This window comes from Anopheles aquasalis, chromosome 3, assembly GCF_943734665.1.
Source record: "Anopheles aquasalis chromosome 3, idAnoAquaMG_Q_19, whole genome shotgun sequence".
Classification (NCBI taxonomy): domain Eukaryota; kingdom Metazoa; phylum Arthropoda; class Insecta; order Diptera; family Culicidae; genus Anopheles; species Anopheles aquasalis.
In genome coordinates this window covers 60,940,940-60,968,392 of record NC_064878.1, presented here as the reverse complement: position 1 = coordinate 60,968,392, position 27,453 = coordinate 60,940,940, and the positions used below count along the sequence as shown (strand labels likewise).

The following is a 27,453-nucleotide window of genomic DNA, read 5'->3' as shown; positions in this document are numbered from 1 at the left end:
CTATGCACTTTCCTTTTTTCAATTCATTTTGGTTGCGAAATATACTCTTATTCGCTTTGCGAGGTAACATCCGACCAATCCATCCAATTCTCTACACTTAGAAATGGCTCGATATGCTGGCGAAATCTTCACAGCAGCATCGCTTCTCGCTATTCCCGTTGATATTCGATTTCATTTTCAATTATAGAAAAAAACTCTACAGCTTCATGCGGCAGCACAGGCTGAGTGTAGCATGCTTTTAATTTTCCATCCTTCAGCTATTCGCTTGATTGAAACTAAATACATTACCGGGAACATGAAAGCTCCAGCAGCTCCAACCGCTTGTAAACGGAAAATACGAGCTCGCTTTCTATGAAATCCAATTCAAAACCATCGCCGAACGGTTGTGGCGTTGGCAGGAAAAAATATTCTTCATCCTGCCACACTTCAGAGTGTAACATTTCTTTGGAATTACTATATACTTTGCTTTAGAAATCTTCTCAACCTGAAATAGGTAACAGGGTTGCATTTCGATGACATGCCTGCACTACAGTTGCCCGTCGAATCGCCACCGGAAAAAGTGGGAAACTACCGGTAAAACGTAATATCCGGTGCAACGCTCACTTCACCGATGCCCGGCAGGTGGCTCGGCTCGGCTTCCCATTTCGAAGCGTTCCAGCACTTGAGCAGAATGGAGCAAATGTCGCACAAGCTTTGTGGTGTGACAAATTCACTTAAGAAGATATTTCAATCTATGCTGTCACCCGGACTCGGGAGCGTTGCACCAGTTGGAGGTGTTTTGCTTTCCGCCTTTATTCTATTCACCGTTTCACCGAAAGATTCTTTTTGGTTTTTTAGAGCAAGCTGGTTGTATGACAAGTTACCACCAGGTGAGCTCAAACAGAGTGTAGCTCAACCGAAGCATATTGCTATTTCCGCTGCAATGGCCAGCTGAAGCAGCACCAGCAGCGTCCAAATTCAACCGAAAAGACATTCTGGCAATGAACGGGTGCACTGGCGCATATGATTTGTGTATTAGTTTGCCTGTCCAACGAAGTGTACCGGAATGAGAAAATCCCTTCTACGTTATGTGGAGCAACTTTGTGCAGACTTACAACGTGACCACCCGCTTGTCCTTCCCTTTGAAGTGCCACAGCTCCACGTCACGCCACGTCGTCAGTGCATACCAGCTAGAGCGAAAGCCTCCATCTTGTGTTAATGGCACTGGCGGAGGAGGAGAGGACGAGGAACTATACGGGAAGAAACCTTGAACGCACCGGAACACACATGCATCCGCGGACAGTAGATGAAAGCATGGCCAACATGTGTCAGGCCTAGCCATCGCAGCCGTCGCCAAACATCAAAGAGCATAGCCCTGGATGGGGATCACCCTTAGCCTGGTCGGTTAGTCGGACTAGCACCAGCATGCCGTGCAACAGGATTTGTGGCACTCCACAAAAGCCGCTCTCTCTCTTGTCTCTCTCTCTCTTTCTCTCTCTCTCTCTGTCTCAATGCACTTACAGGCGGTCCCTGGCTACCCATTATGGTTACAAAGTGCCAACCGGGAGCACCAGCATCCGGAGCATCATGAAAGGACACTATATTGGTTGAATATTTTATCAAGGCTGCACCCGGATTTGTTTGCCTGCGCAAACAATGAACATCAGGCCAACGGGTGCTCTCTCTTCTCTCTAATCGCTGGCCAGAGTGTGGTTCTATGTGTGTGTTTACGGTCACACATACGGCACGGCAGTATGCAGGTCCTTGAAGGCCTTAGAGACACATTCTGGGGAGGATGGAGATGATGCAGTTTCAATTTACCGGTCGAGGTGCATGAGGAGGATGAGGTGTCAATATCAGCAGTCGTGCCGTGTAACCATGGGGGTCACACTCCTGGACACCTTCGCCGTAATGTGTTGCACCCTCTAATCGAGACGGGAGCCCGTGTAGTGGGTTGTGTCGAGGCGAAAGTTTTGAACCATTTGGCTGGATAAACATCGGCGAATGCAGCTCACCTTAGTGTTTGCTGTTCGCTGAGCAGTGCAGAGACCAAGCGATGGTCGATGGACACGAGAGAGAGAGAGAGAGCAAGTTATCGAGTTTTAAATTTAACTAAATAAAGCTTGCTGCTAGCTGCCTGCTCTTTGAGGTTGCGGAGAAGCCTCTACGTTTAGAACGTAAAATGATTAAAGTTGTCCCTTGATTGAATAACATCATCATCATCATCATCATCATCATCATCATCATCATTGTGAGGCTAACAATAGACGACGAGCACAACTTTCCTTCAAGGACGAGACGAGCAGCAGGAATTGTAAATTCTTATTTAAAACCACCCCCTAACCGTCCGGCACTCCTTCTAGTGCAATGCCGGTCAAACCGGGGGACACGGAATGCATCGATGCAGGAAGCTCGATGGTTGTATTGTCGAGGTCACCGCCGTGGGTCAGCGACATGATAAAAGTGGAAAAGTTGAAAGAAAAATGCAACACCCCCCTTTTGCAACTTGTCTGATTCTTCTTCGCTTCCTCCGCTGTGTATTAGCTACGGTGCAAAGGCGCACAAACGGTAGCAAGACCGACGGCAGCAACCGGTAAGCGAATGATCCGGAAATTCAATTTGAAAGTTTCCCGGTTCCCGGCGCCACCCCCGGTGTGGGTGCACCCTTTGGGGCTTTAATCACTGAGCTTCTGAGGTCATCGTTTTGCATCGACTCACTGCTGGCAGGGCGACTGGCCGGCCGGACGTGCAGTTGCAACAGTTGCGGTGCTCGACCTTCGACTTCGACGAGGATACTGAGGGCTTTTTGCTAAAGTTGTCCCTAGTCGTACACCAATCCTCTGACCTTTCCCCGGGGTTGGGAGGTTCTTTTTACCTAGGAGCTGAATGGAAAGAAGAAGACAGTGGCCCTAGGAACCATCAAACCACCCCACTGTATGTGACTGAGCTTGAGCAAGAAATGGAAATCGTCGCAGCGCAGACTGAATTGCTACTATTCCCACCGAAGGGATGTCTACCAAAGGGGCCTAAAAGTGGGGAGGGAATGAAAGGCCACAAGACCCCCCGGGGGGGGGGGGGGGGGGGGGAGACTGGTATGCGGTTAGTACCGAGAAAGGCATTCGGGAAATAGAAAACCATCCCCGGTGGCATAAAGATCCAACGAGAATGTTGCTGCTACTTGAACAGGCAATGGATGTTGCTGCTGACTGTATTAGTCCCTTCCGATGATGAATAGAGGCACATGTTTTGCACGCATTACACACGCAGAGACTGCCTTCATTTGCCCGGTTGCGTCAACGGCAACGCAAAGCGCAAAGCAAACGCACGATCGCACTGCGGGTTCCCAGGGTATGATTTATGTTTTATGACGAATGAAACGCTCGCTCGGGCTCGGATGGGACGGTTTATCGAGGGCAATTTCTTGATTTTACACTGACCTCTCTCAGGCACATCTAATCCCTCTGGTGATTGGTTGGTGCTCGCCGTGCATCTTACAACAGTAGCTGCCGTTCTTGAGCCCAACATTGCAGCATCGTCGAGAAACGTGTCTCGAAGCACATTTCGTTAACAGTGGTTATGGTGCGACAGAAGCAGAGCACCGGATCCGGATCAGCCAACGGAGAAGAAGATGAATAAATGAACAGCGCCCCACACCGACCACACAACCACGTACACAGCGCGTGGGCCCGGTGTCAGAAAATGGTGCAGAAAAGAAAGGAAAGAGAAAGCAAAGCAAAGGCGAGAAACAAAGCAGCATCGAAAACCAATAGAAAATGGGTCAAATGAATTGGTTTTCGGTGTTCCATTCATGCGGTGACATCGAGTATCCGCTCTTGGGGCTGTTGTCCCCCCTTCTCCCCTCTCGGGTGGCTGTCAACGAGTTGACGTAATGGACGATGGCAATGATATCATGAGGGAAATTGATGGTAAAAAGCTAAATGATCAACATCAGAGATTGCAGATGGTTTTGCGAGGGAAGGAGACACGGACTGGCTGGCTCGCTGGTGGTCACCACCGCCGTTTGCTGCCCCTTTTTCTCTTCTGGGAAATGGGACACTAACGGAAACGCGTAACACTCAGCGAGACGGACAGAGTGCGGGGGAGAGAGTGAGAGAGAGAGAGAGAGAGAGAGAAGAAAGGTAGTGGCTGCATTGAGAGCGAGGCAATGCGGAGCAGTCAATGTCTTCTTCAACCTCGTCTGTTCGCCTCGCCGTTGATGGTGTTGGTGATGCTGGTGCTGGTTGGATGAAAAGGATCCTTGTGGCCCTTTTTTTTTTTGCTCTCCATTTATTTCCTTTTTTTGAGGGCCTCCCCTCATTCCACCCCCCCCCCCTGCTGCTGGTGCCGCAAAAAAAGGGTCTCAAAATGGCTTTCTCAGATCACGAGCAGCACGACGACGATGCGGCCATGGCGGACGCGGTGGTCCCCCGGGGGGGAAAAGATGCTGGTGCCGAGGATGGTGGCCGGTGAGAACGGTTGACTTTAGTTTTTCTGGTCGACCAAAAGGTTAATTGAGGGTGAGTGTTTCGTGTGGTGGCGCCGGTGCCGGTGTGTATGTGTGTTTGCACTTTTCTGGCTGTTCGTTTTTATGGTGGAGCAGCACGCAGCGCTGGAACCCTTGAGTTTTGGGAGCGGGAGGGGGGCTTCCAGGGGACTCTGGCTTCGCTCCAAATACGTAACGCGACGCCGATCGTTTTGACGATCCCGGGGCAAGCAAGCAGGCAGGCAAGTGCTCTTAAGTGGTGGTGGTGAGGTGGCCCCACTCGAGCGCCTGACACTGTCGCAACGCAATCCAGAGCCCGCAATGTCAACAACAACACCGCACGGACCGGGACTCAACGAGTTGAGCTGTGTTGAGGATGGCGGGGCGGTGCTGGTGGGTTGTGCAGCCAACGAGAAACTAATTATCTCAAGAACTCATTATTTGGTTGAGTGTTTTTTTTTTTCGTAAGGGAACGTGGGTGAGGTGGCATTTCATACCGAATCACCGCGACGGACGGCCACTCGGGATGCATGTTTAATGTTAAGCATTGAGGGAGCGAAAAAGAGAGAGAGCGAAGGGAAGAGAATAAAGGTAGCGGGATCGAGCGAGCGACTGAGTTTGAGGCACCGGGGTACACGTTGGCCACTAGGTCGTCTGCCAACGCTGGAACCGCTTCGTGGGCTCCAGAATGAGGTGAGAGAATTGAGAAAATTGTTTCCGGAAGGAAGGTAAATCAACAGTGGAATCCAATGCTGCTGCGATCGGCATGCCACGTTCGCGATGCAGCGCCCTGAAGCTCCCAGCAGTGTAACGTGGATTGTGCACTTCGACAGCAGGAGAAGCAGTATGTCATGAAACCCATGCTTTCATTCTAAGGAGACCTACAAAGATCGATCGAATGCTGGTCGCCTGGAAGCGCCAAGGAGGCCTGTCTCAGCGCTAAAGTGCCATTTTTCCGATTTTCCTGACAGTACAGGAAAGAAAAGCTCCGAATGGAAAACCGAAGGATTGCAAAAACCGATAAATATTAAATAATGCCATCAGGCGAGGTGGTGCGAGGCCGGAATGCAGCGGAAAAAGGATTCGAAAGGCTCTGCGCTATTGCCATAACCCTCTCTCTCTCTCTCTCTCTCTCTCGCATTACCTGGTATTGCTGCACCAGATTTCCATTTTCATTTCCAGGCCGCCACCAGGCCAGGAGGAGGCTGAGATATGGAATGTGAGAGAGCCCGGAAAATAGGGTTATCCCTTTGGCTCGATGTTTGTTTTATTCATGGGATTTACTGGCTGGCTCTGTGTCAGAGAGAAGCTGTGGGGCTTCCCGTAGGTACCTCCTAAAGGGTAGAAGGGTGCACGCAAGCGAGAAGAATTACCATTCCAAAAGTTGCTCTTAATATGCGCTCCACCGTATGTACACATATACACTTCAAGTAAAGTGCGCGCCATGCACACGGTTGCGAGCAGTCCACAGGTCCACAGAGATAACCAGCCATCGTGCCGGTAATGATGGTGATGGTGGGGAGGTATAGTGGCCGAAATGTTGTGCCAATATGCCATCCACCACCACAACCATTTTCAGAGAGCGTGAGAACACATTTGCACCAGCTCGAAACAGCATTGCGACCGCACAGCATCCTTTTGTCGATGCTACTGCTGCTGACCACCTCTGCGGCTGCCGGTGAGGCCACTTGCTTTCGGATGCTGCCCCAGAGACGGCATAAAAATGGGGGTGCCTTGCTGAGCATCCCTTTCGTTTACTGGCAGCATCACGGCAGGGCCACCGCTCCCATGCCTTACCATGCTGCCATCGTCCCGGGGTTTCATCTGTTTAAGAAAACATAAAGATGCTGCTCCCACCTCATCCTTCCTTACACCCCCACCCACAGCCCAGAAAGGCCAAGCGATAAGGCGCAATAAAAAGCTGAAAATAACGAGAAAGAGAACGAGCGAAAGGAATCGAAAAGAAAAGGAAGAAACCCTTCGAATCCTCGAATCCTCGATGGCTGCAGGCAGGCAGCCAGGCACCTCTTGGCAATGCTGCCATACTTTGCATTGGTTTTGCAAACCGGCGGAAGGCCGGATCGAGAAGCTGGAAGCGTGAGTGGCCAGAGGAAACTGGTACCGGTGCTCGCTTTCGGCCCTGTGCGACGTGAAGATTCATTGAGATGTCCCTTTTTCGGTGCTGCGTGTGGGCCAACCGATACCCCCCCCCCCCCCAACCACCGCCCAGGGTGGTAACAGCTGCAAAGGCATAGTGAGGGAGCGAGCAAGCGAACGAATTTGGCCGGAACCGCAACATAAACGAATCGAAATCATCATCGAAACCACTTCTCCGCAGCCGCAATCGCCACCAGCAGCAGCAGTAGCTTTTTCTTCGTTTTCGGGGTCCCTCGGGGAGTGGAGCCGGAAGGAAGTGCTGCTGGTGTTGCTACCACTTGAGAGAGTGTCTATTCAAATGTGTTGGTGTCAGTGGATGGGGAAGCAAATCAGCATCGATGCCGTTGAACAGCACAAGTTGTGTCGCTGTTTTGGCGGCAGGATCCCTTGGTCGAAGCCAGGCCATTTCCTCCTCTTTTCCGCTCTCTCTCTGTCGTGGTTTCTGCTCCACGATCTCGATAGTGTGTGACCATTAGGCGTGACGAGATTCGTCGATTCCACGGCAGCCCCAGGAGCATCCAGCATGTCTGTGGTGCCATTTCTTTCTTTATGTTGCTAGGACCGGCCTTCCAAATCTGGGTTCTCGTTTGTTCTGCTTTGGTTTCGGGTGCTCGGGGCATGGGACCTGGGACCTCAAAAGTTGGAATATAAATGAACGCACGCATTAGCATAAAAGATGTATGCACATCATATGCTGTCGACCACAGCCGGAGAAGCAGCAGCAGCAGGAGCGACCGAGCGAGCGAGCGAGGAAATGTTATTATTTCGCAACAAACTCCTCTGCCCTCGGCGTTTTTCTGCTTCTATGATCGTTGCGAGAGGCTTTTTTATCGTCACTCCTCTCCATTCCACTCAGCTCGCACCGCTAGCACTGCTAGTGAGCTAATAATGTTTGACGCAAAGTGGTGCGGGCTGGTTTTGCGTTCGTTCCGTTTTCCGCCTCGATGCAACTCGCCGATAGTGAGCGAAAAAGTGAGAGATCCGCGGTCACTATCTTCATTATTATTGACGCCACCAGCACCACCACCGACGACGATAATCAGCATCGCCAGTAGCACCATCGGAGGCGTCACAATCACTGGTATCATCATCATCATCATCAGCAAAGTCAACGAGCTGTTTGGGGTTTCGTGCGGCAGCTCATCTTCAGACCCCATTAGTCCGTGCTCGCCACCGAAAGTTGAGCGAATTTGACGCGATTTCTTACTGCTTCTTGGTCCCTTTCCACTTTCCACTCGGCAACCAACCAATTTACGGCTTCACGAGCTTTTGAAGGATACGAGCAATGTCGATGCCGGAACTGGCCGTTGAGCAGAACCTCGGTCAGGCTGTTTTGATGTTTGGTACGCTAATTTGGAGCCTAACTGACACTGAGAGTTTGGGGCGCACGTGGCGCTTGACGATGGCGGCGCGATGGCTTCTCGCGCGAGAGTCTCGAGAGCGAACGGTCATGGACCAGCTGCGCTTGACACGCAGATGATTGAGGGATTGAGCCACCATCCCGGGGTAGGTTTGGTTTTGATGCTCGCTAATCGGTGGTTTTTGGTTTTCAAACGGAGCCCCGCATCGTGGCGTCTTGGCTGATGATTAATTGAGCTGTAAGTCCCTCACTAACCGCGATGCTACTTCTTCTGGGTCCTTTTAATGATTAAATCGTTTGCCGCATATGTTTTTTCTTCGAGAATTTAGCTAAATGCCTCCTAAAAGAACGCCAGCAACTTTTTGGGGACCAGCTATCAGCTCCGTTTTTATCGATTTTGTGCTCCATCCTTCTCGATGCGCGATAAATCATTCAACAGTTCAACTCTCTCTCTCTCGGCACCAGACAGAATGTCTGCAATGGGGTGGGCTTCCCATTATCAATCGCGTCTCGACATCGAAACCAGATTCTTCCTCTGTACCGTCCGCTGCTGCTACCGCCTACGAATGCCACGGAATTCCCTGGACAGGACATTATCCTTCGACTGCATTCCGGAGTCTACTGTCTGGCGCTGTCTGGCCTCCAACCTCCCCCGGTCCACCGGTCAGATGGCCGAGCCGATCTTCATTTAATTTTAAATGGGCAAATCCAATTTAAAACAACAGGAAAAGAACCACCGGCGGCAATGTCCTGTCTGCTGGCAATGCGCCGTGCCCCGTGGCTATCGAATAGCAAAACTTCTTGATCACGATAAATGCCCGGTCGCCGGAAAAGAAGGAAGGAATGGAAGAAAGAAAGGAAGCGCGCTGAATGCCGGCGAAAAATGCTAGCTGGCACACAGTCATATGGCCCGTTGCACACCCGATGGAAGCAAAATTGGAGCGATCGAAGGACAAAAAGTGCTTCGTTTTCCGAATTAAAAAGAGAAAACGGGAAAACGGCAACCCACCCGAACTCCGGCGGGATTGAACAGTGTTCAATCCCGGTACAAGGACCCGCTGGCCCGGTCCTTGCAGTATCGTCGGCAAGAAGTGGAGCAGAAAAATGTAAAGAAATTGGTTGGAATAGCAGAGAGTGAAGTCGGGCGGCAAATCGGCCGAGAAGCCGCGAGGATAAGTCGAGGCCGCCTCCGCGGGTTCCAAGAACGGGGCATCCGTGTGGCCCTGGCCGGTGGCCGGTTTTTGGCCGATTTGCGCCGCGTTCGATGTTATCTTTCGGGAGTTTTCTTCATTTTGTTTTTTTTTTGTTATTGTGAATGATCCACAGTAGCGGCCGGGCTACAACAAAAGCTTTCAGAAAGCCCACAAGGCGATGGTCGCGGTGCCTGAGGCGGGGAAATGGGTTTCCATTTTTCTTTGCCACGACCATCTACCATCCCGGCCTGAGATCTGGGATCGCGCTTTAGACAACCGGTAGGTACAGTCGTCCGTGTGGTCAAATGAAAAATGTGCTTTAGTTACTTCTTTTTTTCCTCCCCACAGAAACCATTCGCACCATCGCACCAGATCCGTTAGCTATTTGCTGTTTACGCTCGCAGCAGCTCCGTTTCTAGCTATTGATTTTCATGCCAATCAATCGTTGCAAGGAACCGGCATTACAAAACGTGTGGAGGGGGGGGGGGGGGGGACGAGGGCTGAACCATTAATTTACATTTTACGAAAGAGCAAAAGTTTCAAGCAAGTAATTCACTGGCAGCGAACGAAACGAAATTGCCACCGTGAAGTCGGTGAAGATAATAATTTCTCGCCGAAAACATCAATTCCATTCGACAACTTCAACCTCCCGTGCTCTCCGACAATTCCGGGGGGACAAAGTTTCGTCAATAATGCAATCCACCGGGCTGGCGGCAAATGGCTAGCTGGTGCGTGTTGGCCCACCGTTGCGCGGTTGTTTATCGCCTGAGGGAAGTTTTAGTTAATTTTCGGATCCGGCAATCGAAACGCGAAAACAAATCATAATCACGATCGTATCACGGACCAATAACCGCGGGACGCTCGCGAGAAAAGTTCGGTCGGCAGTAAGCATGAAAATTGTGCGAGAAATTTTAAAACAAACCAACAAGCCTTCCAGCACCAGGCCCTTATTCGGAGCATTGGAGAGTCGCTTTGAATGCGATGCGATTGCGTGGCGAAAGAATTCGGAAGAACCGCGAAAGAAGCGGGAAGCGAAACTTGAAAACAGCGACAGGTGCGCTCAATGTCGGACCATCCGAGGCAGCAGCAGGCACGGCAACGGATAGGAATCGTGAATGGAGCAGTCTTTAAGACATTGATAGCCCCCTTTTTCGAAAAAACCGGTCCAGTTGATTGCCGTATCGTCCCGTTCGCTTGCATTGTGGCGCTGTGTTCGGGGTTTCGGTGGCCAAAAATGCTGTTTACATTGTTTGCTAGCTTTTTCTTGTTTCGAAATGGGATTTAAAAATATTCAATCAGCGCATTACTTGGTATCGATGGATTAAGGAATTGAATGTTGTATCCTTGAAGACAAATTTGATGTCCTTTTGACATTTTTGACAAGGAATTTCAGGTTCAATTATGATATTATTATTGGAACGACTAACAGAATGTAACAATAGTATGAAAGTTTCGATAGCAAAAAGTCGAATAACGGAACTCTCAACTACAATTTAGAATATTTGAATATTCTGTTTCGAAAGAATGCACTTTGCAACAAACTATCTCTTCCTGTTTGACCTCTTCCGATCCCATAGTAGTGACCCAGCTGCTACACTATCGGCCGAGTCCATCGAACGCAAAATACAATCTCCAGCTTCATTTTAGCTCCGTCTGGCTCTGTCTCGACTGGTCCATCATCGGTCGCAGTTGCCGGACGCATAATCAAACCGAGCATCCCAAGGATCTGGCAAAAGGCAGCACAGCTGAGAAACAGCACCAGCACCAGCGCACCAGGCGATCCAGTCGTCAACCTTCTCCTGAGTCCTTTTCGAGGTCATTAAAATCTGGCAAACACGGGAAGGGGTGAGGAACCATTGAACCTTCCGGTCAGTCCTGTTTTGCACTCCCTATTCGGCAGAAACCTCTTGTTTATGCTGCTGCTGCTGCTGCTTCTGCAAAAAAAGCAACGACCATGCACTTTCGTTGCATTTTTGCTTCCGAAACCACTCTCGCTGTGTGCGTTTGTTTTACGCGAGACCGCTTTTTACGGCGGAATTTCGTTGCAACAAACCGGACACAAACTTTGTTCGGAAGAAAAGCAATCGTGAAGGCTTCTGCAAGCAAGTTTTCTGGCGCAACATTTACTTCAAACAGTATCCCAACTCCTCTCCTCTCAAGCAAAGGACTTTTTCGCTAAAATACGCCAAGTTGCCCCTCATCAATGGGCTCGCTCTTGCTGCTGCTGCTGCATGAAACTTACTTTGCGTTCACCACCACCATCCCCCGGGCGTGGACTTTTCCTCTTTTGATCACAGTTTTGTGCGAGAGTGTGTGCTCGGTCCGGGAGTTGGTTTTTTGGACTTGGAGCTCTTCGGGTTCCCTGCGAGACCGACCAGTCGCGTCGCTTCCAGTGTGTCCGTTACGCTCAAGATGAGGCCTGATGGTTGATAAAAAATTCATAGTTCCAACCGATACGCTTCCCGGCTGACATGCTTCCCTGCACACAGCACCGTCGTGGCCGGTTGCAGGAAAGGAAAACAAAACACAAAAGCCAGAAACCATCCGAACCTGGGCGAGCTTCTCGGCGCTTCTCCGATGGTGGTGGTGTCTGTTGGTTCCGCTTTCTTGCGGAAGACGGTTACGCGTTCGTTCGCGGCACCTATCCCCGGACTTGCCATCACCTTGCTTCACGCTGTCCTCCCTGAGACACACTGCGAAGGGTCGAAAATTAATTTCATCTCCAACGTCGTTCGTTTGCCGTTCTTTCTGCGTTGCCTCCACACTTTTTGCTATTCCTTTCCACCGTATTTTGGCATGGCTGCATTGACGATGCTGGTGGTTGGTGATGGTGTTTGTGCCGGTAAAGGGTTGGAACCGCTCCACCGCTGATGGATGCATTTTTGACCGTTGCGTTTCGGTTGGAAGGAGCAGCAGCAGCAGCAGCACCGACCAACGGCAGCATCGTCGGCACGGTTCGGTGCATACAAGGGGGGTACGGCCACATCCTGCGCTCTATCACGTTCAGCATCATCCCCCCTCGCACTTCGCTTTTGTGTTGTTGGCGATGAATGAATGAATGCATAAACAACTGCATAAATTATCGTTTTCGCTTGTTTCCGTTGGTCAGCCGGTCGCTTTTCAGAGCGGGTGCGTTACGATACTGCCACCAGCACACGTCACTCTTTTTTGCACATTCTAGTACATCACTGGGTTGTTGTAATGATTCTGCACGTGCGTTAGTGATGCCGCGGTGGCCAACACACCGTAACGGAGATGGAATTACGAAAGATTGCAATTCAATCGCTGGATCGTTGGATCAGTTTTGATGAAACTGAAAGTCGTCTTCTCGTTCTGGTCGCGAGCAATTATGCTGGGCCAAAATCATGATTCCACTTTAATGTGGCCCTAATAAATCACTCCGATTTATAACCGTAATTTTACGACCGAGTCTGATGATTCTACGCTTCGAGCAATTCCGCGTGCCTGCGAGCATCCATTTCCTCGGATTCGGCTCAAAGGCAGCAGGCCCCGGGTTCCAGGATTAATTACCTGATCGGGATTCGCTTACTTCCGCGGTTCAGCCCATCTGCTTCGTTTGCTCCGTTTCAGGACAAAAAAAAAAAAAGAAAGCAAAGGATGGCCGGAATGGCAGCAGCAGCAGCAGCTGCTGCTGCCGATGGTCTCTATGGCGCTGGTTCAAAATTAGATTTCCACAAAACTGGGACGGAGTTTAATGCTGGAAGCTTCTTCGCGCGGAATTGATCGTCTGTTGTCGGTAAAAAAGAAAACAGAAACGACAGACTGCAACGAAGGAAGGCAGACGTTTTTTACGAGCTTTTAATCCACCAAACACCTTTCGGAACACTCGAGTTGGAGGCTCGAATCCGCGGTGGTCCGGTTACAAACCTGAGGCACAAACCTTCACTGGTCGCTTCAATCGAAAACCGATCGAATCCGACGGAGCTTCCGGAGTGGGAAAGGGAAGGAAGGAAGGAAACGAAAAAGGACAAAACACTTTTCCAAATTGTAATTCCACCTCATCTCAGCCTCACACTCCAACACTGGCTGAAGACGCTGATGGTGCAGCAGCTGCGGTGCGGTCTGTGCTGCGTCTTCGCGATACGATCTCGCACCGCAACGGTCCAGAGCACACACGCGCGGAGTGGGTCCCAAGGGGCCAGGGGAAAGGCGAGGTTTGGTTTGTTGTTTTCGTTGGATTATTTTTTTTTTTCTTCCAACTTCCTTCTTCCTATGCTGCCTGGCTAGGTTTTGCAGCGTTTTCTAAGGTTACGGCGGTGGTTCCATTTGCCTTCTTCTCGTTCGCTCGTTCGTTCGTTCGTTTCGGTCACATTCGTTAGCGGATTGCAAAGAGGCAGCAGCAGCAGCAGCAGCAGCCACCGACGCGATTGAGCTGTTATTGAAAAAAAAGGCGAGCGGAAAGCCAACACACAATCGGAACCCATCACCTGGCATCACCTGCCTCTGGTATCCGGAGCAGGCCGCACGAGAGACGAAGCGGTCAATAAATAAACCCATCGACCCCTGGCCGGCTGGCCTCCGTGTGGCCCAGGCAGGTGGCGGACAGCGGAGCAAGCGAGAAAGAACCGGAGAAGGAAAAGGTTCGGAACCGAAAAAAGGGAACCGAAAGGGACGAGAAGGTGCGAGGCGTGTGCGAGCGCGGAGAGAACGAAACTGGAACTCGATTAGGATTTGAGAAATGTACCTGCCGCAGCTGCTTAGTGGCCAGCGGCGGTCGTATCGACGAGTCCGCTCGGCTGACACCAGGCAACACCCGCCAGGTCCGGCGGAGGTCGAAGCAAAACAACCAAACCGAAGGACCGAACACGGTCCACGGGGCAGCTAGGACTAGAGGCCTTGGATTGAAAAATGGCAGATTAAGCGGCAGGTGATATTTCATCCTTCGCCGAACCGAACCGATTCCTATCTAACCTCTCTCTCATTCTCTCGGAACTAGCACGCACACCATTCGAGCAACCTCCGCGGACCCGGTAGCGTTACAAATGTGAATACATTACCCCCACCAGCATACCACCCGTAAAGAAAAGGAAAGGAGGTTGTGAAGGGCGGTGGTTTTGTGGTATGTAAGCGTGTCACGCGTACGTAAATCGGGTGAGTGATTTGATGAGGGCCGCCTCTGCATTATTGACTTTCCGGTTGACCGACCAAAAGGGAGAGAAAGGAACTGTGGCCACCGGCGTCCACGCCGTCGTACATGATGGATGAAAAACGGTCGCTCGATCATTTTTATTCATTTCCACCGCCCCGGACGAAAAGACAACTGTTTGTCTAGTGCTCACCTCGTGGGTTTTCCTGCATTTTCTCGGCGAACACAACCCTAGTAGGCCTCGTCCTCGATGGTGAACCGCTCTGCGCTTGCGCTCACTGGGAGCATTGCGTGAGAAGTAAGTAATCGAGTTAACACTCAACACTGTCACCGCGCCGGCGGGCTGATAGAGATGAGCCGTTCTTATCACCTTCGTGGAATTCTGATTCGCCCCCAGAACCTTCCACTTAAATCCCTGGTATCACCGATCGCTGCGAGGCGAGGAAATCCGATTGTCAACCAGTTCTACCAAGCAGTTCCGTTGTACCGTTGCTGCTGCTGTAGCAGTTGAAATGGGTTATTTCCGGCCTTTGGCCACAGTAATTGATTCCCCCGTTTTGTCCAACCCCCCGGCTAGCTTCCGTAGGTGAACAGCAACAAAACAACCGTCTAGTTTTTCATTTTTCTTTCCCCGCTTTTTTCCTGCGTAGTTCCAATGAGCTACAAACCATGAACAAGCGAAGGGACGATAACGAAGCTAGAAGGGTCCCCGGTTAGTTGGTCACCATGCACCGACAGCCTTGCTTACCGGAATGACAAAGGCACCAACCAGCCTTTCCGTAGGGATGGATGTTTTGGTCGTTTCCGGCGAAGGATTTCCGCTCGTTTAACTTCCATTACGTTACTCGAAAGCGTTTGGGGTAGACCGGGGCCCCCCTAGTGTTGCCCGTGGCCAGTGACGGTCCTTCCGAAGCAAAATCCTCCCCCCGGGGGGCGGGACTGTCGGAGGTCGGAAATCAATTTGAAGACGAAGCACAGACTTTTCTTCGGAAGCCCTAGACGCCATCCTATGGCAAGGGTGCTAGTAGCGTCAGTGACAGTCGTTGTGATGGTCTCGGCCAACGGCCTGCGGTCTTTTTGAAATCGCAAAATGCTCTAATTGACTCACAGAGCGTGCGCGCGTGCCCGCACCGAGGGACAGAAGGGAAGGAATGGAATCAAAGCGTCACTAAGACGCCACCGAGACACTAAGGGGCCCGGAGCACCAAATGACGCCACCGTGCGGCTCGACAGCAGACAAGACGATTTGCAGAAAAGCCCGGAAGCTGTACCCTCGGGAGGCGCTTACCGTTGGTGAAGACGCTTGTCGCCGCTCCTTCTACACCGTCGTGTCATCAAGTGGCGAATCAAGGCCAGAAGGGACCCCGGTGCTGTGTGGCCCGCTCGTTCACGCACCGGACGTGGTAATTTCTGTGTTTCAGAAACGCGAAAACGCGTCCCACCGACCACTCACCGCGCACCGGAAGCGCCGGAAGCACTCCCGACCAAACGGTAACGACGACGAGGACCGAGCGAGAGAGAGAGAGAGAGAGAGAAAGAGGATGGCAAATTGTCGGCGGATTAGTTAGGCCAACCCGGGACCGGAGACCGTGGAGAATGGAGAATTGTCACGCCGTCTCGGCTTCGCGTTGACTTGGTCACGGTGCCTCCTCTGTTCGTTCGCTTTTTCCGCGCGTTTTTCCCATTATTTTTTGTTGTTATCTTGGGCGAGGGCGCGTGACTGTCGCCCAACTGCCGACGTCGACTGATCCGTCAAACGTCAACGCGATAGACCCCGAAGCAGATGCTCATTTAACGATCCACGCGCCGCGGCTACGGCCACTGCACAGTGTCTCATTTGATTTGAAACATCTTTACCCAAAGGAAACCGAGGAAACCGGTCCTTAAGGAGGATTGCGTTCGCCCTCGCCCTCGCCCGGCGCCTGGCAAATTCATTTCATTCCTGGAATCGCTTGAGCGGGATTCTCCTTTGAAGTGCTTTTCGTTGGGCGCCACCGACCAGACCGTCCAGGGCTGGCCTTCTGTTGTTGCGAAGAGAATCATAATCATAATCCGGCATGAAACAGGACGGCCTGCCGGTTGCCAATCTGGTACATCATTTGCGAGGCAAATATTATGCTCTCGCAGTACGAGGCTTGCGGCGCAGCCTACGCTCGCCAGCTCCGTGCGACCATCGCGCGAAGAGTATTAACAATTGCCCGGAATCGCGGGAGGAGGTGACCGGTGAAACCAATTGGCATAATGTCGCGAGCGCGCGTGCGGTAGATGATGATGGCTGTTGGCTGTTGACACTGGGCAGTGCTTGCCGTTTGCACATAATGTTGAAGACCCGCGCTGAGGGTCCATTACGCCACAGCATTCCATGTACATTCCAGGTACATTCTGTGACGTCCTCTAATGGACAAACCATGTCCACCGTGTCCTTAGCAACCGGTCGGTGATGTTGACACCCGAAAGTTGATTAGTCATAAAGCTCGCTGTGCGGACTGAATGAATTTGCTTATGATGGAAGGCCACTGGGCACTTGGGGCTCTCATCATTGAGGTGGTTTGACAGTTAAAATACGTTCCTCCATCAATGGGACGAGCCAAAACCCTGTGGCTTGATAGAGACATCACGCCCGCTCCGGACCGGACATGCCATGCAGCATGTTCGTCCTGGCGAACGAGCGAACGATCCATAATCGAGATCATTACCATACTTAATGGTCGGGCGGATGGTCGGTGGAGGGTGGAGGGCCTACCATGCCACAGATAAATGAACCACCCCGGCGTGCACTGGTCAGCCGCCCTCTAAGCAAGTCCGGTCGTTCGTTCCATGGCGGAACGGAAGACGGAAGCAGATGTTGAGGTCGTTGGAGATGATGTACCGCCAGCCAGCGGCCGATACACAGGTCCGTACTCCGGATTGTTGTTGCGAGAACGAGAACGAGGCGCAGTTGTCGAGCATAAATCATCGTATCATCTGTTGCGATCGTGCCGCCGTGCGTCGTGATGATGCTCCCCAAAAAGGCTCTCGTGTGCTGCTTCGCGTCTTTGGTGTCCGCCCTGTCATAGAAGGACGTAGAGGAAAATGGGGCTTTCCCTGGACGGGGTGAAAAGTTTCCCTTTAACGCCAGTTTCTCCATTGCCGCTTGCCAACCATAAAACACCGGAAAAACGAAGGAAAATGTATGAAGCTGGTTGAAATTGAAATAGGAAAGGGTTCTCGGAGCAGTACGCACGCACACGAATAGCGGAGAGCGTTCGAGCGCCACACAAACCACCACACCGTGCGCCACGAGCTATGAACCTCGGCAATGGCCAGCTGGTTGGCCAGTCGGTCAAGCGTAAAATGAACCCGCTCAAGGCACACGTACGAACCGAGCGCCGGTATAGTGTGTGACCGACGGACGGACCGGACGCACACACCGAACCGATGCGTCGTCGCATGGCATCGCCATCGGCGGCCGGAATGCGGGACTATAATTAAGGTAAATTTAATTTATGCTCCAATACATGCAACATTTATCAAACAGGGGGGACGCGGTCGTGGACGTGAACGACGGACACCAGGTTGACCGGCAGGACGGACCGTCCGGTCCGGTGCTCGGGCCAATCCTTTATTTCTGCCGCAGCAAACGAACGCACCCAACATTTGCAGGCCTGATGGTCGTCGCGGTGTATCCCCGATGTGCCAGGTGAACCCACGGAGGGCGGAACAGGATTTAATGTAAAGAGAGGACGGACAGCACAACGATGACAACGACGACGACGACGACGACGACGATGGTGGCGTGACCGATGACCGTTGCTTGATGAGCAGTCGCAAAAAAGGGAAACCGGGAAGGGGGTGCAGCACTTTTAATGGAGCTCCATTCGTCTCTTTTCTCCACCCCCTATCACCCGCCATGACCACGGACTTCATCGGACCGTAGTCAGCGGGTTTTTATGAGTGATGAATGGTTTTTGGCTTGACCTCGGTCAAATCAACACCATACCGGACCATACACCAGTGCATGCTGCCCGCTGGACCGTGATATGGAAGCGGATGTATTTCACGAACCCGCTTCCGGTTCCACCAGACACCGGTCGTGGCCAACGCAAAAGGTGTGACCTATCCTGCCAGCCAGCCAGCCAACCAACCAGGAGGGACCGACCTACCATCAGCAATCAACCGAATCACTTAATGGCCGGAGGCCTCAGTGGGTCCGGCTGGCTGGTCGGTTGGTGCGGAGCGATGGGAAGCGCGAACGCGAACTAATGAGTTTATCAGATCGAAATGCAAGTTACTGGCCCCGTGTGAGGTGGATGGTTCGTACGACCTTCGGTGAGTTCGTCAGTTCACATCGATTTATACTGCTTTGGGACACTGTTTTCGACACCATTTTGGTACGAGTGCCGTGGCGCGTGCAATACTTTGGGGATTAGAGCAGTGAGGAATGTGGAATTAAATGCTTTTAAAGGTCTGTAGAAATGTTTGTCTAGATGGGAAATAGCTTTTCAACATTTCAGTTGCATTTGCAGTATTATGTAACTTAAAATTAGACAGCATTAGATTGAGTATACGAAGAAGTCTTCGGCCTGCTAGCCAACAGATAATGCAGATGACTTATGCTACCGGATTTCGTATCCTTTACCATCCATCACAATGATTAGGAATAGCAAAATATAAAAATACTTTACATCAAGGTAAAAGGACTTCATCTAAATAATGAATGGGTGAAGAACGCTTCCGAAATGTTCTTTGCCGAAAACTTCGTAAAATATTAACAGTACCTTACATATAGCAACCAAATCATTTGCTAATGGATAATGGTGAATGATTTTTGAATATTTTTGAGCTCTTTAAAAGGAGCTGAAGTTTGAATCCATTACATAAACAATATCAATTGGATACTATTTCTTGAATTCCTCCTCTTTTGTTAGAATTGATTTACGAAATATTTTCACATCAAGTGTTACTGCTGGCGACTTTCTTTTAATCATTTCCTATTCCTCGAAACTGAATTCGTTTGCCTTCTTCAAAACAGATGCAACAAAAGCAAGCGTAAAATTGTATCCTTTTGTCCATGTATATGTATTAAGCTTCGAAGAATCATCAAGCACATGTCTTTGTGTTTCAAGGATGTGTTTTCATCAATTCTAGAACGACTCTTCATAACACACTGGGAAACAAGTACCTTACATAATGTAAACTCTTGTGTCGCTATTTAGAAAATGTACTTAGCAAACGCCATCCGTTACCAAAGGAACAGCCCAAAGGATCACATCGTTTCCAGCGCATCTACAGCTGGCACCAGATTGTTTCTGCACAAATCGAGTTGAATACCGTGGCTGTGACACCTGCCCCGAACTCCACACCTGCATCCAAACGCTCTTGGTCGCATCAACCACCTTTTCCCCAAAAGCTACTGCCAAACACGAAAACAAAACAAATCCTAAGGACCTTTTTTTTTTTGGTATCTTGACAAACAGTTCCCACGCCACGCCACTGCCAAAGCCAAAATGTAAGACATTTCAATGACGCAAACAGCGTGGCAAGCACTAGACAGCAGGCACATTATTTTCTCTCGGGAGTGCAAAGGACGATAAGACAAACAGTGAGCACAGGACGGGGGCGACCACCCACCAACCCAGCAGCAATGGAGATGATGATTCGGCCAAGCAATTACCCTCCATGGCGCACCGTCCTCGGACCACTTGAAACCCCCGGAGTCGCCACTCGAGCGAGCAAAAAGATTGAGTCTTGAGCCCTATTAGCAGCAGCAGCAGCAGCAGCAGCAGCAACCCAAATGCAGACCACGCTTCGTATTCGTTTCGGTAGAGTGTTGCCGCTTCATTTTTCTCTCGTGGATCGCCGGGCGGCAGCTGGAGGAAGCTTCAAGTAAACAAACTCATCCCAAGCTTTTCATTTACCCGCCCTGTGTCGATGGAAATCGTGTTTTTCATTCAACGCGGCCCCCGCTCTCCAATGATGCCCACGGAGCGAACTTTGGTTCATGATTCACTCACTCCGGGGGGGTTTCTTTTCAATCCACAACCAAGCGAACTGGTGGTAAACCAACAGCAGCAGCAACAGACAGTCCACCAGTGCTCAAAGTCGCCCTGGTTGCTGCCCTATTTTTAACGCAAACCGTAACGCTGGACCCAGAGTTCCGGTGGATTTCAAACGAGGTAATTTATGCACAACCGAGGACGATACTCACCGTAAGTCACCGTGCTGTGATGGTTATTCATTTTCTAAGCACAAGCCGAAGGACATAACACAGAAGTGGCCTTGATCTCCTGTAAATACCACGACCATCCAGGGATCCAGGGAGTATCAATGTCACCTCCCGGGGTGGAGAAGGATTCCAACAGGATCACTCTCTCTCTCTCTCTCCAAGGGAAAGCCACTCCGTGGTGTGCCGGTTGGATGAGTTTTAATAAACACTTTCCACGTTCTCCCTCAAACTTCCTCCATCACGACGAACCTGGACTTGGAGAAAAGCGTGTCAAGGCTTCCGGTTACATGGTTTTGAGGAAAGGTCGTGTGTATGTTTGTGCGAAACTTTTACGCCAGCCAGGAAGCTACTATAGAGACTAGAACCCACGCGCACCTTACCGCGTCAGGTTCTCAGTCCGAAAGTAATCCGACACCCGCGGAACCGGCCGAGTGTTACATTTAACGCCGAGAATCCTGGGCCCGGGAGCCGGGGCTGAGGAGCATAAACATCGCAACGGTACGACGCATGTTCCACCGCACACCACACCGGTACGCAAATAAGGTAATTCAAAACCATGGGCGGGTTGGAGGCAACATAGTTTGTTTGCCATAATCATAGGACCCTCACATTCCCAGGTACACTCGTTGCCCTCTGTTGGCCCCTTCAGCCCCTTCACTGGTAAACAATACCAGAACCGCGCGGCGCGACCGAGCATTTATGGCGTTGACGCATGTCAGCGCGAGTAACCGTGGCGTGGCCAAACCGGGCGTAAATGATCTCTTTCTCTCCCCCTCCGTCCTGTCGTGACTTCTGCTGCAGCAGAGCATGGGCCACGGATGGTTGGAGTGAGCATGATGAAGAGTGCGCTCGCTGCCGGTAGCTGGTGCGCATTTGTTCGCGCATTTTTATGAGCTCACCGCCTCGCCCTGGGCTTCAGACCCGCTCCAGGCGTTTTGTCCTGGCGCACCTGCAGCATAAATAATTCCGCCACTCTGGCCCCCAAGAAACGGCCAAGCTAAACCGATAAAGCCTCGCGCGCTCGCCCGTATGCGATACGGCGCTCAAGAAGGGCCAAGATGGGCTTCTTCGCTACCAGAGATGGAGAAGCACCCGGAGACAGCAAGAAAGAGAGAGAGAGATAAATTTGCGCTGACATTGCTTCCCCCCTTTTGGCCCCCTCCAGAAGGTCAGAATGATAAGCAGCCCCCCCGGGGGGGGGGGGGGGCACACACCGAGAGCTCGAGGTCGATTATGGCGTGGTAAGGAGAAGACGTACCTTGTTTTCTGCGTCGTCCTGCTGGTGCTGATGGTGAGAGTGGTGCTGGTGGTGCTGTAGATTCAAACTGCGCCTTAGATCATCCGCACTTTGGACTGCTTCCTCTTGCAGCTCCCTTACCAGCACCTCGGTCTTTTCCTGGCGTGACCGAAGGGCTTCGAGTTCGAGCCGCGCGCTACCGAGTTCACTCCGCAGGGCACCAAGATCCTCGAGCAGCTGGTTACGGAACTGGGCCTCCTTCGAGGGTCCACCGGTACCGCCGCCTACCGTTTGCTGTAGCTCGGCCAGCTCCGACCGAAGCTCGGCCATCGATTGTGACAGCCACTGCACCGTGAGGCGTTCCTTGCTTGCCGAACCGTGCTCGCGTAGCCCGTTTACATCCGCCCTGAAATTGGAGAGAGAGAGAGAGAGAGAGAGAGAGAGAGAGAAAAAAGTGTGTTAGAACGTAGAAAACGGAAAATCTTCTTGGAATCGGAATTAATTTTCCAAAACTTCCGCCGGAAACGAAGCGAGCGTGAAGCGGAAACGTTTCCCCCCTCGGAGCACGGCGTGTGTGTCGATTGCGCTGCCGATCCGTATCTGCATGCGGTGAACCCAGTGGAACTTAACCTCGTTTTGGGAGCTTGAGTCCCAATTCCCTGACGGTGCTTACCGGCATCGCACACATCGCAGCCCCAGGCGAGGAATGATGGTTGCACCAACATGTGGACCGGCACCTGGCTTCTCACCTTCCGTGACCACAGGCACCCCTGGAGGTCCAAGACACAACCAACGTGACCACCGCGAACTGAGCTGATCGTGGCCATCTTTCACTGCCCGCTCTCTCCCGTTGGCGGTAATTTCCATTCGGTCAATTCAGAGCCAGGATCCGGAACGGAAGGGCAGATCATTGCGCCCGATAGTGTCGCTCAAAGGGCGCCGTCCACCGAGGGGATGGAAAATTACCGGCAGCAAAATGCGCTACAGCGGGCGCCAAAGGGTAGCGCAAGTTCTTTCACGATCTGCTTCCACTCCCGTCTAATGGGCGGGCCATTAAGCGAGAAAGGGGAACCGGAGAGCGAGAAAGCCCCATGGAAAGCCTCACAGAAACACGGGCAACCCCGAAAACCACCCGCAAAGCAAGGCAGCGGCCCTAATGTGTTTAACTTGAGGACCGCGTCTCGACTCTCGACGGTTGTTGGTGTGCTGGGGGAAGTGTCAGGATAGGATAAACAACGGGCCGAAACATCCGGAAAGACGGAATCGTTTGACTTCGTGAAGGTGGTTAGTTGGGTGGGAAAACATGATGGAAAACATCGCAATCACGCCACGTGATTTCAGTGACGACGACGACGACGAAAGTCTGGCCCGGTCGGTGTGAAAGGCGATACGTCTCCGGCGACATGAGGTCGACGAGCAGCAGCAGCAGCAGCAGCAGCCTAATGTGTTTATCAAGACAGACCGAGACCGAGGAGGCGGAAGCCATACAAGGAACCATACCGTACCTGCTCCGGTGCCCAGCAACCATCCACGGCACCTTCACGATGGCTGGCTTCACGGCTTAAGACGATAAGCGATGCGAACCGGCAGCGAGCGGTGGCAGGACGGCAACGGAATGATAAAGGAAAAGGCTTGCTTACTTGCCCCTTTTTGACCTTTTGCTCCAGCGCTTTGGCTTTTCCAGCGCCAGGCGATGACGATGACGGTCGTCATCGTCTCTAGTACCGTGATATCGATCGCCGGAGTGCTGGTGCCTGGACCACTATACTCTATCAGAGATTGCTGACGCATCACGAGCCCCTCCTCCTTTCCTCCTGTTGACGATCTTGTAAGACGCACATTCCACGTATTCGGTAGCTTCGAACCGAGAAAAAAAAACGGAAAAAGGGACCGAGAGCGGCCACTTCCGGCGGCCAGGAATCCCTTTTCCCATCCCCAACAATTACCACCAACAAGGCACTCGGCCCAGGTGGCCCAGGAGATACCAAAGGGCAAGGGACGGAGGAGGAGTTAAATGGAGCGTGCAACCGACACTCCCACCCCCTGAAGGTGATCCCGTGGGTGCTTGGGGAAGCTAATTCGATCATAAAACATCGGAGCGTGGGATCAGAGCCCCCACTGAGGGAAGGAGGTGCTTGGGCAATCCTGGGCCAGGATTCGAGAGGGAAACCATGACTCGAAACTCGGGTTTTTGGATGGTCTGGTCCCTTTTGCACATGGTCTGCCTGGTGCTGATGATGCGCCAAAGATGTCCTGAGATGCTCTCACGTGTCCACACGTGGCGCGTGCTCGAACGTCGTGGCGCCTCCAGGGAGCGCAAGGCTACCGAGGAACGAAGGAAGGACGATGAGGATTACGTACTTGGCTTTAGCTCGAACGAAGCTGATGGTCACTGATATGAGCCCCCGGGGGGACGGGAAGGAAGTGCACACGTTGCTGGAGATCACCAACACCACGAACCGGTCCGTTCCGTTCCGGATCAGCAAGGTGCCAGCGATGATTCTCCACGTGACGATATGGCGTCGCTCGTACGCATATAATACGTGAAATTATGTCTTTTTCTCTCTTTTCGTTCTCTTCCCTTCTCTCTCTCTCTCTCTCTCTTTCTCTCTCTCTCTCTTCTTGAGGTAGATTTTTATTAAAAGCTCAACCCCGGGATGATGTCTATCCCGGGGATGCTATTACTTTTATGCGCCCTGCAGCATCCCGAGCCCACTGGTTGGCCAACGCTTGTTAGAAGGATTTTTCTACATCCTGCCGTTCGCTCGAGGCACTTATTGATGTCAGCGATGCTTCAGCGATGAAGGTGGAGAAGTCACTTTTGGTCGCTCGACGTGACAGGACGATGAGTTGGCTACTTCGGCGACACACCATGGTTGATGAGTTAATTAAAATGCAAAGCATTGGAGAGCGCGCTCGCACCATTCAGTGGACAGTGAGAGCCCCCAGGGAGGCCCACGGGGCAGGTCAACGCAAAAGGCTAGACGAGTTCCGTTTCTGTGTCCTTTTGACCTCGGTCCTTACTCGGACTTTACTGCTGGGCCTTTTGTTTTTTTTTTTTAAAGGTGATCCACCCCCTTTGCAGTACAATTAATATCCTTCCAAGTGGCCAAGTGACTCCATGGAATGTCACGGAAGGCACGGTGTGCGTTCGCTGATGTTTCAATCTGGAGCGGACCTGGACCTAGACGCTCATGCACGTTCATTCACGCGACGGAACGTATCATGGCGTAAGCCTCCGGCCGATGTCAACCTGGTAGTGAAAAGAAGGTGAAAAACCATGGAAACATAAAGGGCGCAACTGATTTCCTTAAAAAAAGAAAAAAAAATCGCGGTGCAGATTCCCCCCGGAGTCGATCTCGCAGGAAACATCGCGTGCGTGAGCCCTGGGCCGGTCCTAGGCCAGCAATCGATCATGCTCCGCGATGAGGACAGTCCAGCATTAGTGCCAGAAGAGAGCAAACATTAAAGAGAGACGGAGAGAGAGAGAGAGAGAGAGAGAGAGAGAGAGAGAGAGAGAGAGAGAGAGAAAAGTACGGATCCAGCGCACGGGAACAGCTCGCACCACGGAACACTCACCGTCAACCGTGGCTTAAAACCTCGTTACTTCGGTCTCGGTGCGGTGCCAAGTACCTTTTAGCCCCCAAAGCCCTTGGTCCCCCTGGCAAAAAGGACATTTGCGGAGCACCAGCAGGAGCAGAAGAGGGCACGAAAAAAGCGAAAGCAAAAGTGCACGTCACCGCGCGGTCGAGGACACTTTCACCGAGCGTTCGTGCTCACCGCTCGGTGCTGCTACGCTACGCATTGCGCCCCACGAAGATTGGTCGTTAGAGAGCTGATTGGCAAACGGAGAGTCCCGGATTGCGTGTGCCTCACGGAACGGAACGCGCCATGCCATGCGTACGCGCTGACGACTGACGCGGCGACTTCTTGTGTGAGCGAACATAAAACCGTAGCGCAATTCCTGGGGCAGAATGGCAAGTGGTAGAGGGAGTCTAGCGTACCTCAAACCCCACGCGTCAGCACACCGTGGGATGCCACAACCACGAGCCGCTTTTCCACGAGGGCTGCACGCGGAATCCTTTTGGGGCTTTGAGCTTCCACGCTGAGGCTCGCGCGAGCTCTGTAGGGCTTCCGATTCAGGGAACGCGACCACCGGGACCTCCACTGCACAGAGTGCCAGCTTGCTCTCTTCTCTCGCTTTCTCTCTTTTTCGACCGGTCGTCAACGACCTAGCGCGGTCGGAAAATAAGGGAAAAAGGTAGCGCTCTGCCAGGTGAATGATAAATGTATTCGCATGTCAACGCAGGGTTTGCGCTGGGACGCTGGTGGGCGTTAAAGTCGAATGTCACCCTCCAAACCTAGGGCTAGGCGACAGATTTACGATATTGGGTTTGGAATGCTTTGTTTAATGCGACGCCACTCCGACGACGGGGACGGTAACGGTGGGGCCAACCTGTAGACAAGATGGATTGTTGCGGGAATGGGCGGCATCATTCAAATGGCACCAGGACACACATCCCACGCTACTTCCACCCCGCACCCACCGTAGCACAAGAATCTTTTGAACAACTTCATTCGCGAGCCAAAGAGAATTTCCTGGGAATCGCGCTCCTGGGTGCCGCATTCCGCAGCAAATCCTCGTTGATGGAGTCGTGAAATTGAAATCCCATTTTCAATTCCTTCTCCGGGAGTCACTTTATGCTCGCTAAACATTGGCCACTTGGTGATGTGGACTTGGTGCCAGTGCAAGAAGGAGAAACAGACCATCTGCCATCCCTTGGCTGGAAGCTTATTTACGAAATTCATGTCCAGACCATCAAGTCCGTTCACCGAGATTGGCGCACACCGTGTGGCTACCTCTCGATGCGTCTCGGATGCGTGTCTCGTTGCGTCGTTGTCCAACCGGCGGTCGATCTGCGGATTCCTGCCACGGAACTTACGACCGGTCATCCTCATCCTCTGATCTTAATCCCGCGTGACAAACAACCTTCACCGGACGTCTCTCGAGGCAGTTCCGGGCGCACGGCAATGACACGTGTTTCTGGAAGCCCACCTTCTGTTCCACCACCCAACTGGTGACCGGCATAAATCCGGAAACAATTGCTTCCCAGCAACGGGCATTTGCGTTTTATCGTTCGGCCTCCAGGACAGACCGAAGTGGTTGGCCCCCGGACCAGACCAGCCCAGAGAAGTTTAATACCAGCTTATCGGTCGACCGGGTGGCCAGGCAGTCAGCCAGTCGGTCGAATGGATCTATTGTGAGTGTGCGAGGGGTTAAGGGGAGCGGAGAGCGGACCTGTCCTGGGACGCTACGTCCTGGAATGGAGTAAACGACGAGACGATACACCGGCACCGATACTGGGCAATTTGTTTCTAATGGATATAAATGTAGCATCGATTAGACCGTTCGTTCGTTCGATCGTTTCTGGCGCCGCGCGAACGCCTGAACGCCGCGTTGTCCGCTTTGCTCCTCCTCCTCATCTTCCTCCTCCTCTTCGAGTCCACATTGGAGAGTGGTATGCAGTGTATGGCCGATTTCGATTGCAATTCATCGTCATTCAACAGCAAACTGGGCCACTCTCTCTGTCTCCCTCTCCCTGGTATGACTTCCCGTGAAGACTGTTCCAGACATTCGCTTCGTTACGGCGTTGGCAAAGACCCGAAAACCATCTCCGTTCTGGCCTTGGTCCTGGATCTAACGGTGACCAACGGAGCCCTGGCACCAGTTG

General features: G+C 52.0%; 1 protein-coding gene across 1 annotated transcript in view; it reads right to left on the bottom strand.

The window, feature by feature from the left end:
* LOC126574864 (protein scabrous) overlaps nt 1-27,453 on the bottom strand; it is a 50,107-nt gene that overhangs the window by 18,360 nt on the left and 4,294 nt on the right. The window contains exon 3 of the mRNA XM_050235261.1: nt 21,743-22,127. Coding sequence (XP_050091218.1) covers nt 21,743-22,127 — 385 coding nt within the window. The remainder of the gene's footprint in view (nt 1-21,742; nt 22,128-27,453) is intronic.